Source organism: Opisthorchis viverrini (assembly GCF_000715545.1).
Source record: "Opisthorchis viverrini unplaced genomic scaffold opera_v5_49, whole genome shotgun sequence".
Classification (NCBI taxonomy): Eukaryota; Metazoa; Platyhelminthes; class Trematoda; order Opisthorchiida; family Opisthorchiidae; genus Opisthorchis; species Opisthorchis viverrini.
The window spans coordinates 334,543-345,760 of NW_008751705.1; the positions used below are offsets into that span (position 1 = coordinate 334,543).

An 11,218-nucleotide genomic window follows, 5' to 3' on the forward strand; every position below is an offset into this window, starting at 1 on the left:
ATTGTTTGCCGAACTCCTCTCAAACGATGACTTCCCAATTGATCACAAACATTTTCCAATTGATTAAAGAGTGACTCTCTGAACTGAAGTAGGTACTATTCAAAAACATTTTGAGAGACTTTTGCTAGCAATTCCTGCTGCCCTCATATTTCTTGAAGAACTGCCCTGTGTTTCTGGAATTAATCAGCTAATTTTGATCAGAATTCGTCTGATGTGTCTTCCGGTTCAAGTGTTGGACGCATGAAACGCTAACTGGTTACAAATCTGGTTAGGTCTTTCGAGAAAAGTCAAGTCATAGGTAGAGCTGCACTCCACCAAAGAATATCCTGAGTTCTCCCAGATGGATTTTGATTTTGACCTCTCTCAAGGACAGTTCACCTCTGGGTAGGTCTTTCGAGAACAGCGAAGTCATAGGTAGAGCTGCACTCCACCAAAGAATATCCTGAGTTCTCCCAGATGGATTTTGATTTTGACCTCTCTCAAGGACATGACAGTTCACCTGCAGCACTCTACTGGTACCTAGCTACCATACTACCAAAAGGAAGCAACAGGGCTAAGATACTGTCCGGTTGACCAAGCCCAGAGAGTAGCAGTCGAGATGCAGAGGTCGGGTTCGAATCACGGACCTTCCGCTCAGTAAGTTCGAGCCTTAACCACTGAGGCATCTCGAGCGGAAGAACACTGCACTTTTTATTCGTTCATGTAGCCGCTCGGTTTCAGTGGGTTACCATCGGCAGCTTGCAATGGAACAGGGATGAATGTTTAAAACGATTTATTTGCATCACACACCCACGTTTTGTACGTATTAAGATAAAACTGCTAGAAATGCACTCAAAGAACTGATAAGTTGGTTTTCTCTGGGAAGAAACGTACCAAGAATTATGCCTGGGGTTTGCGGGTGGTCGTTCAATCGATCCGGTGCGACTGGCCACAGCTCGCGGTGCGTCTTCACTACCCATCACCTCAGTTGGTAAATAACTGACTGATACTGCGTTATGACTTGGTTCTTGCGGGCTTGCGGTCGGGGCATCCACCGATACGTGTTCTTTACGCTGGGACCGGAAACTCACCTTACGTTGTTCAGCGGTGCTGGTCAGTTGGGACTGATCTCCCTTATTCTCGTCTTAATGAGTGAAAAAGAACGATAGAAAACCTATTTAGTGCAGGTTACGATAAATTGTTTTCAATTGGTTCTCAGCTGAGAGTGCAATCTCTTGACGACCAGTCAGAATATGGGTATCAGAGTGGATGTAAGTCAACCACTTTCATCGGCAGTTCAATTTGCCACTTAATGAGTAAGTCAACAATAAATTACTTGGCCTGAACTAAGAGAACAAAGAATGGAGAAGCTGGAGTTTATCTAAATTCAAGTTAACCGCACTGCCGCTCAGCCAATCGAAGCCGAAAAGTTCAACTACCAATAAGTAGCTGTTATTCAGAACCATCTCAGAGATTCTGACGATTGCTAACAAAAAGCACTTTCTACTAACTTTATGTTTGCCGTGAGACGATAATTTCGTCCTTTGCCAATAGGAACCTAGGATGTAAGGCCTGTTCCGAACGGTGTGGGGGATGAATTGGAAGGGGCAAACTGGTTTCCTTAAACAATCACTCAAAAGACGCTGGCTAGTTCTGGTTATGCCTCCCACTGGAGAAAAGTCCGGCGTGAACACAGCGCCGGATGAGCAAGTGTGGATCAGGTAAATCAAAATAAGAACAGATGAAGCAAAGTGACCCAAGTTGAGATTGGGGCCTGTCAACAACAGGAACTGGCACCGTTTTCTGAAAAGTTTGGTAGCAGTCGGTAGATTGATTGCCGGACAACGTTTCACTTTTGAAACTTGGTGACCCACCCTTGGCCGACATCTAACACAGATTTATCTTGACCTAGCCGATTGGTTCTCCATCTGCTTTAAATCTCGACCAACCTCATAACCTAGTCACCTGACTTGACGATACTTTTGAGTCAAAAGCGAAACGTGGCCCTGCAGTGAATCTACCGACTGTTACCAGATTTTTCCAAGAACAATGACTACTCAATCATTTCCAAGTGTTTTCAACCGAAGGAACTTTCATACTTCTCAGTTTCCAATTTTTCACACTGTCTCACTAGGATGGGAACAGGCAATGAACTCTACGACAAAGTTTCGGACCTGAGTAAATCTGCATCTTTAAGTGGTTAACTTTTCTTCGTGGATAACAGCTAGCAGGAGTTTGTTGGCAGGTTGTCAACAAGTTGTAGTATCGGAAATTTCGATAAAAAAACGTCTTTCAACGTGAAGCGGATATTGGTTTCCACATGGACTCATCCAGAAAGGGAGACCTTATCAATCGTGCAGTTTTTCAGCCGGGTTCTCGGCGACGTCCTGGTTAAGAGTGGTAGTGGTAGCACTGATACGGATCCTACCCTTACAAACTGCACTTAAAAAAACGCCCCACCTTTGTGGTGGTTGAAAAAAAAGCATTCAAATAAAGTGAAGAGTTAGTGAGTGGCATCGGAAGTTTATCCAGAAACATCCACCATTTAGTAGGTGCGAATGGGAGCAGGTCAGGTGCTTTGGACATTTGTGACCTATGGAGCGAAGTTAGTTCGAAGCGCATGACTGATCAATATTCACCTTGATTCAAAAAGAGACCCGGGAATACGTTAAAACAATCCGACAGGTACAACAGCTCAGAAGGGCCAGGCTTAAGCGTAGGAGATATCAGTGGGAAGAACCAAACAGACTGAGAAGCTCTAATCGTAATCGGATCACTGTTATCACAAAGAATTATCCAATGGGCTACAAGAGCCTGTGGACCGAAAGCTCATTGTCTTCGGTTTATGGAAGATGAGTAGACGGACTTGCAAAAACCCTCTCCATAGCTGGACAGCTCAGAAATCTCCCTTCCCACCTAAAGACGGTCATGAACCAACTGCTAAATGGGATGGCACAAGAGCAGGACAGTCTTACCACAAAGCTGTGCAACCTTTGAAGACTAACACCACATAGGAGGGACTTCACTTAGTCGGTAAAACTCAGGGGACTGAAGAGGTTCCGGGAGAGATGAAGTGATATTTCCCTTGTGTAAGGGGAACTCAAGTTCACGAAAGGTGGGCAACTATTACAGAATTAGTCCTTGGTACGCAATATACAGAAGCTTTGCCTCCATCCTGCTCAACCGAGAGTTGTAAGTTGTAAGAACGTGCTTGAAGAGCAGTGTGGACCTTGAAATAACCGAAGGTAGATGTACTATGTTCTGTAAAATATCTTTATGACAGAATTGATATGGATGAAAGTACAGGGGCTTAATCAAAGCCTTCAACTAATGTGAAGAGTGGTATGATGGAAACTCACAATGAAGTCGCAGTCAACAGTTTTTAGTCTATTGGTACGGAATGGAGGTAAACAGGGGCCAACTTGGGAGACACGCAGCAAACGGGCGAGTGTAAATTGTGTTGCGGTGAGACAATGCTCAGGGTGTACAAGCGGCCGATGTGCGTGCGGATACGCATTTGCCCAATCGCCTGGCTTCTTGCTTCACTCCGCCAAAAGATTGTTCTGCATGGTCAAGGCTGGGATGAAGAGGGGTTGCCAAGGCCCTATCCAGCATCGATTTGACAGCCATTCATTTTTCCGGTGGACTTACGAAGTTCGAAACCGTCAAGATGCTGGATTACAAATTTCGGAACATTTCCTTGTCCTCTACCTGCTTTCGCCGTGGGTTCAACACCAAATGCAAAGCTCCCAAAGGAACCGCTATAAGACAGCTTGTTGGGCGAACTTGTGAGACTTGATATGCATTTACATATGTTGTGAATATGTTCCCAGAACAGCCACAACCACCTTGACTAATCACCAGCTGCACGTAGACAGCAATACTTTAGAATATCAAGTTGTTCTGCTATTTTTCCCGCCATATGGCATTGACAGTTTCGAGTGTTTGAAAGGCTTCACTTGTAGTGCCTTCCCGTTAGCAAAGACCCCAAATAAACTTTGATCTACATTGTTTCCTCACCTAAACACGGTTCAAACTATGCATCTTTTGAGTCGATTCGCCCATCGGTCACTCAGTCAATACATGCATTACATTTGTTCGTGGTAGGAAAATTCACTGAAGTGTTTGGTGTAATAAATGAGTTTGTTCCTTTCACGTGACTAATTGGTTTTCCGACTGATTTGTGTTGCACTTCTGTGCCCTCAATTGTATCAATTTCTCCGTATAGGGTGGCACAACTGGCGTATTTTAGTTTCACCCTAATCACAGTAGAACCGCCATTACAATTCTTCCTTCATTCGCTGAAATCCATTCACAGCTCACGACCGGTGTCGCCTTTCTTGGGGTTCATTGTGTAGGCGCAGTCCCCGAGTTGCTCCAAACTTCAACGCAAGTCTTTCAGATTTCGATAAATACTCTCACGAATTTGGTTTTGGTCGGAGGCTGAACTGAATCCACCCTAATCTTTCGTTAATGATGACGGTCGGATGGAAACCATTCATCTAAAGTCAACCATTATAAAGTAGACATTCGGTTGAATTCAGTTGAGTCTCCCGTCCAAACCGAATTCGTGTGCAAATGGAGACGGCATCTTCTTGAGGTGGACTAGAAAACACTACCGTCGCTCTAAAAGGTGCCGCTTCATTGGCGGAGATCACGTCTTCACGCAACCCAGCATCGTTAATGACAACCTACATCTGATTCTGCGCGCTAACGAGCTAACTATTCCGCTAATTACTACAGACATCTTTCAGACTAGTTTTTCGGTTCTATCCAGTTGCAACTGACGTTACAAAACTAATCGTGACGATAAAAAATACGTTCTAAATCCCTTGAGACACTTTGACAGAGCTCTTTAATCAATCAGTCAATCAATCAATCAATCAATCAATCAATCAATCAATCAATCAATCAATCAATCAATCAATCAATCAATCAATCAATCAATCAATCAATCAATCAATCAATCAATCAATCAATCAATCAATCAATCAATCAATCAATCAATCAATCAATCAATCAATCAATCAATCAATCAATCAATCAATCAATCAATCAATCAATCAATCAACGTGATTAAATGAGCCCAAGAAAACGTCCACTCCGAGCCAAGCATACTTGGGAGACCTCTTCGTATGTAACGCCATGTCAGATTATTTTGAAACGCATGTTTTCATCCAAGATTACGGTACATGAGAAGTACACTTCCTCCAGAAGCTGTGGATGAAAAATTCTTGTGGAACCGGGGACAAGTTTCAGTTTTGTAGAGTGCCTGCAGATCAGTCCGTGCACCCAGAAGCGGAAATCAGTACCCCAATGAAGCCACTGTGAAGTTGGAAAAACAGCCAATCAATTGTCTAGCTGAACGCTGTCATTATTTTCTATTCGTTACGCCCGGTAGCTTTGGTTTTATGTGGAAGAAAGAAAAGTGATGTCGAATTCAACTCAAGAGAAAACAATTGGCGACGGGGATGCCTGACCCGTTTTTGCCAGTCCTTCGCTACAGTAACCATACTAAGTCCTAATTTTACTTTGCAGTTACGAGAATACCCAACACCTTCCTCGCATATGAGTTAATATCTATCGCAGTTGAGCAAAATTGCTCAAACGCTTCAATGGACCACGCGGTATCTTCATGTACCATCTGACCTCACCTCTTGAGTCGAATATTCCCGTCACATTAGCTTACCCAATTGAAATGGCTGTTCTTCCGGCAAGCTCGCCGATAAAAGATCCAACTCAGCATTTGTACCTATATCGACGGTTTTTCGTAAGTACGTCAGGTTCAGCGGTGCTCCACTGGCATTTTGTCTTCGCCAATGAACAAATGTGTTCTCAAACCGGTTTCTTCTTCCCATATCCGGTGTGGGTGGCGTGGTTATTGTGCCCACCGTTTGTCCACGAAGGAAAAGACGTTTTCGCAGTTTACGGGGAGCTTGTTCTTGTACGGGCACTGGTCGCGTTGTCGAATTATCTGAAGTCAACAGAAATGCAAACATTAGAGTTGGAGTGTTAGTTGATTCAAGAGCCAACTCACCAATGAGAGGAAAGATTTTGCTTGTGAAAAATGAAGTCAACACTGAAACAACTGATGAGTGGAAATACCCTTATCGATTGATTCTTTTGGCACGGGTGAAAAGAACCAAGTAGATTCAGACAATGAGTTGAAGTCATACACTGATTCTTTTGGAAAAGGTGTTGCACACCCCACTGACCTTCACAGTCCAGGACCGAAAAACTCGAATAACATGGTTACCACTTACTTAAATAAAATACAAACTGTTATCCCTCTGTTGCACAAAAAATAGGCACCACTATAGGACTTTGTTCAGTCAGGCAGCATGAAACACCCTCTATTACAGTAGAGAAATTCGCGACCATTGTTTTGAAGCATGGTTCACAGCAGAACAAAAAAGCGTTACATCAAATTTGGTTGCTTCGTGATCTTCCTTCTTCTTCAATGTTCCTAGTTGTCGGTCTCTTGAACTCCATCAAGCCTGGTAGAGTTTTCTTAATGCCTCAGGGTGCCCTAGATCAAGCACTGTCACCGTACTCCATGTAATTTAACCACTGGGGGTGTGTCACCCTACTGAGTGGGCGGCCAATAGGGTAAGTACGCGCTGATTAACCGTTTCTGGAATCTAACCGTGTTGGAACGGAAGTTGTCTTTTTCGTATATTTTCTGATGCATACGAATAGTCTGATTTTCCATCGCTCAGCTGCATGGGCCTGGCATTTTCTGAACCTGAAGAGTGTTGCTTTTTTCAACCACCTGGCTAAGTTCGCACCTGATCGGCTTCACACTGCGTCGCTGTGACCGGATCAGCGAGTGGCCGACCGGAGGTGGTGTTCGATGCAAACTTTCAGGTTGGACAGAGTAGGTGATTTGCACGGCACATGCATTTACACAGTATGTGGAGGGTACATTCTGATTGCTTGCCAAACGAAACTATGGTTACCTCGCTTGTTATTCGTACAGATGAGACGAGCTTGTGGGGCTGCGCGGAATGAACGACGGCCGGGACGCTCCACCAATATGCCAATGGGGAAAACGTTGAAGGCTGTGATGAGCACCTGCAAGGTGTTCCTTGACCTGGATGCATGACATTCGTTTTTGGGCAGCATATGAATGCTTCCCGAAAGAAAGAACCCTTTGGACCGTAGTGTACCGGCGAAGAAATGCTGCTATTTTGGTATTCTGTACGTCAGAAAACGGTTTAGTGAACGGCATTTATTGGGGTTCTTTTTAAGCAGATATTCTGGCCCCACGAATTACTATGAAGCTGGACAAATGTAGAATGGTGATGAAACTTTTACCGGTTGACCTTGAACTCATGAATGTCATAAGGATTCAGAATCAGCACTGACATCTTAGTTGTGACATGGCCTCTGCGGACAGACGATGTGAGGCGTCTTCAGGTTTTCGACCACCGATGCCTCGGAGGCGTGGCTGGATTTGGATGGCGTCAGTATGTTAGTAACGAGGTGATTAGACAACGGGTGTTTGTTTGTGTGGTAGGTACTTCACTCCTCGAAAATATCCAGCATCATCGACTACGATGGTTCCGTCATGTGCTACGCATGCCGCAACACCGTCTACGGAGACGAGGGTTGTTCTCCGTGCCTCTTTCTGGATGGCGCTAACCACGAGGTGGACAGCACATGACTTGACAGAAAGGAAAGAGATCACGAAGAGTTTGGGTGTTATTGGTGTTGTACGCCTTCCAGGATGGGGTCTCCGTGACCCCGTCTGTGCTCGGCTCGAGACGTTGCAATAAATGTCGGCTAATCGATGTCAGTGGCGCTCGTGGTGTCAGTTTCTTTCCAGATTGTCCAAATGAGCAGTTGGAGCTGTAGGCACCACAGAATGCTAGGCATGGGCCAGCACTAGGTCCCCTTCCCCATCCACTCTTTTTCTATTTTTTTCACCGTAGGGCTTTTACTAATAATTATCATTAATTGTGTATACACAACTATATATAACTAGACGAACCTTAAGGTTGTACGGCAGTGAAGCATCAATGCCAACACTGATGTTGCTGTCTTTGATGATGATGATGATGATGATCAGTGTCCAATTTCAAAAACATCCCGGGAATACTTTTGGCACTGAAGCCCTTGAAACTTTTTCCACAGAAGTCAATCAAAACACAATCACCCTTATATATCATGGTCATCCCATGCTTAGTCTATTCCGAATTCGGTTTTTCGTTGCTTTTAGGAGAGAACGTTATAGGCCAAAGAATTCCCTGACGTACTGCTAAGCGAGAAATGTGTTTTTGAATTGGCTTGACAATCTTGATTACACCGTAGGTTGATGTCGTTGCCAGTAGCGTTGTTTTTTTTCACACGAGATCCAGTTCCACATCGAACGAACCATCCAGAATATAAGAACCACAAAACGTTCCAGGGTCGACTGAGGTGGAAAGAACAGTATTTACTTGAGAATCTGGTATGTAGGTTCGAAGCTTGACTATAGGGTGACAAACTGCTTTGCTTTGAAGCTCTTTGACGTGAGACCATGTAGTTTCCATAAGCCTCATCCGATGGCTGACACTTTCACCTTTAAATTAACTTCATTCACTGCACTGCTTTATAATTTTTAATTTATTTTGTGTTTTAGTAAACCGTACGTACTGTGCGCACCATCCCATGTGCGTTTCCACATGTCTGTGGTGGTTGCTCTGACCTGTTACGTTAGTTCGAGAGGGTAAAACACGATTGTAACTGCATTTTGAGCTTTTTTCAGCTTCAAGATTAGTCCGTTCTCTGAAATTATTCCGTTTTGCTGAACACTCGAAATTTGGTTCAACGGACTCGAAAATGGAATATATTGTGTCAGAACATTTTCGGACACATCATCATTCCTATCTATTTATTGCGGAGCAATGCCATTTCCAGACCTTACTCATAAGTAGTGTGTTGAGGTACTACAATAGTTTTGGGGCGGTTTTAAGCATATAATAATAATCACCCCCGATCATCAACTTTCACCTCAGCAATCTCAGAGATAAAGACTTGTGTTTGCTCGACAGCTATCCAGGACTGACTAAAAAGCAGTTGTGATGTCAGGCAAAGTGATGGAAGCATATGAGTAGATGTACCCAAGTTCCATTTTCGAGTTCTTTGCGCTTTCGTTGCAGGGATTAGCTACGGCTAAACATGTGATTGCGACTGGACATTGTACAGATGCCTTTAATACTTTAAATATTCTGTAGATCACTGATTTCTAGGACGCTTCATCTTATCGACCAAAACCTCGGAACATTCCCTCTTCCCAGTGTTGACAAAATCACTGTTTCAGTGTATTTATTTTTGTTCTAAATTTCATCTATGTTTACTGTTTGAATGCAAGGAATTTTTTTATAGAAAATGTGTTTCTTGACATGTGGAGTTTAACACTCATATTTGGAAACTATGCTTCTCCTATTGAAAGGTTCAGATAAGAACTGGTCCAGATAAGAACCGAATATGTCACACAGAGTCCACTTATGCCAATCTGGACCAATATTCAAGATAGCGGAGTAGCTTCAACAATACGATACTATTTATAGGGCTGACATCAAGGAGTTTTCATCAGCCTCATAAGCAAAATCGCATCAGCTTAAATAACTAATCTGCATCATACGCGAGAGTTTCATGGCTGGTTTCCAGGTGAATCTCCGGTCAAAACCAACTTGGTGTAAAAATGAGTGTGCTACGCTGATTCCGTATAATGTGGGTTCAAGCAGAACATAAGGCTGACGGAGACTTGGAGGCTGCGCTTACCCGATGAGCTCCAAGAAGGCCAAAAGCGGTCGTAGGCTACCGAAGAGTTTTCAGCAACCTTATGAGTAGCGCGTTACGTCTATACACTGTATCACAATATCTCGAATGCCGTACCAACTGAAACATGATATGGCCTGATGCATCACATTCGGTTGAGTTATAACCTCATAAACGAGAGATTCATCCGTGACGTCAAAATCAAAATAGGCATGTAAATGAGTGAATTCCGCTCATCCCTTGAATACTACTCACAAAGAGGACGGAAACTCGGGACAGCCCTCTACCTGATTTACCCTTTTGGGTAGCTTGTCAAGTGAACCTAGTGCCCAAATTTCCTACAACTTGATTATCTGGTTGAACACCAAAATCCTACTTGGTTGCACAGAATAACTTTTTTGGACGAAAGGCCTAGTTAATTTTCACCTAATTCTCCGCTCCGTTTCACCTGAACAACAAGGGCGGTCCCTGTGTGATACATTCAGTTGAAAAACAATGTAAACGGGGTATTCAGGTGAAACTCAGATGATTCTGTCGTCAGCGTATCCGTCGGTTGGATTTGGTTTGTGACTACAGCGGCAGACACCCTACATGGACTCCAGGACTCATCCTTCGCCAGCGCGGCAAAGTGCTCTACGAGATTCAAGTGGGCCCAACCAAGTGGATTCGCCACACGAACCAAATCCGGCCAACAGATACGCAAATCCTGCCCATAGGGCCGAGTGATTTGAGTCTAGAAATGCTTCTGGACACCTTTGATCGCGGCACCATCCCAGAAAATCAATCAGTTGTTTCGCCGGAGACAGCCTGAGAACGGAGTACAACCACAGCGCTGGACAGACAGGATCCGCAAGCCAGTGAGGCCACTGCAAGTGAACCATTGGTTTCGAAGCTACGTCAACAAACTTCAAGGGGAGGTGTTAGGCCGGTATCAAGCCGAGATATGATTGGTCGAAAGTCTGGACCCAACAGCCAATCACGACCCAGTATTAGCCGAATGCCGGTTGCCAGTGTCGCATCCAGAACGCACCAGAATTTCCGAAGTTATAGCCGCCTACGCTATATATATGAAGCGCTGTGCAATTGTTTTTGACTTCGTTTTGGGCGTTAATATACCTTGTTTACCTTTGGTGGTTGTTTTAACGTGAGCGCTAGCTTGGGAGGCTCAGACCGGGAACTAAGCTGAGAAAAATACCATTACTACAAGCACCAAGTCATTTTGTATATCAGCGATTATCGCAATATTTTACCACGTTTACACTCATTTTTTGTAGTTTACACAGGTGGTTTTTGGACGGGACCTTTCAGGTCACTAATGATATACCTGTATTTTTGATGAACTACCTAAATCGAATAAGTTCCAGTAGCAAAGTCATGGAAGAGAGTTTATCGGGTCGGTTCACATACGACCAACCAAGCTATGAGCTATAGGCGGAGGTAACTAGTTCTTTCATGATTCCCCTTAACAGGAATC

General features: G+C 44.0%; 1 protein-coding gene across 1 annotated transcript in view; it reads right to left on the reverse strand.

Moving 5' to 3' along the window:
• T265_13244 (hypothetical protein) overlaps positions 1–11,218 on the reverse strand; it is a gene marked incomplete at both ends in the record, with an annotated part of 18,826 nt that overhangs the window by 5,366 nt on the left and 2,242 nt on the right. Inside the window, 5 exons of the mRNA XM_009167945.1 lie at positions 520–648; positions 874–1,123; positions 5,669–6,058; positions 7,625–7,895; positions 7,973–8,022. Of these exons, the coding sequence (XP_009166209.1) occupies positions 520–648; positions 874–1,123; positions 5,669–6,058; positions 7,625–7,895; positions 7,973–8,022 (1,090 nt within the window). The remainder of the gene's footprint in view (positions 1–519; positions 649–873; positions 1,124–5,668; positions 6,059–7,624; positions 7,896–7,972; positions 8,023–11,218) is intronic.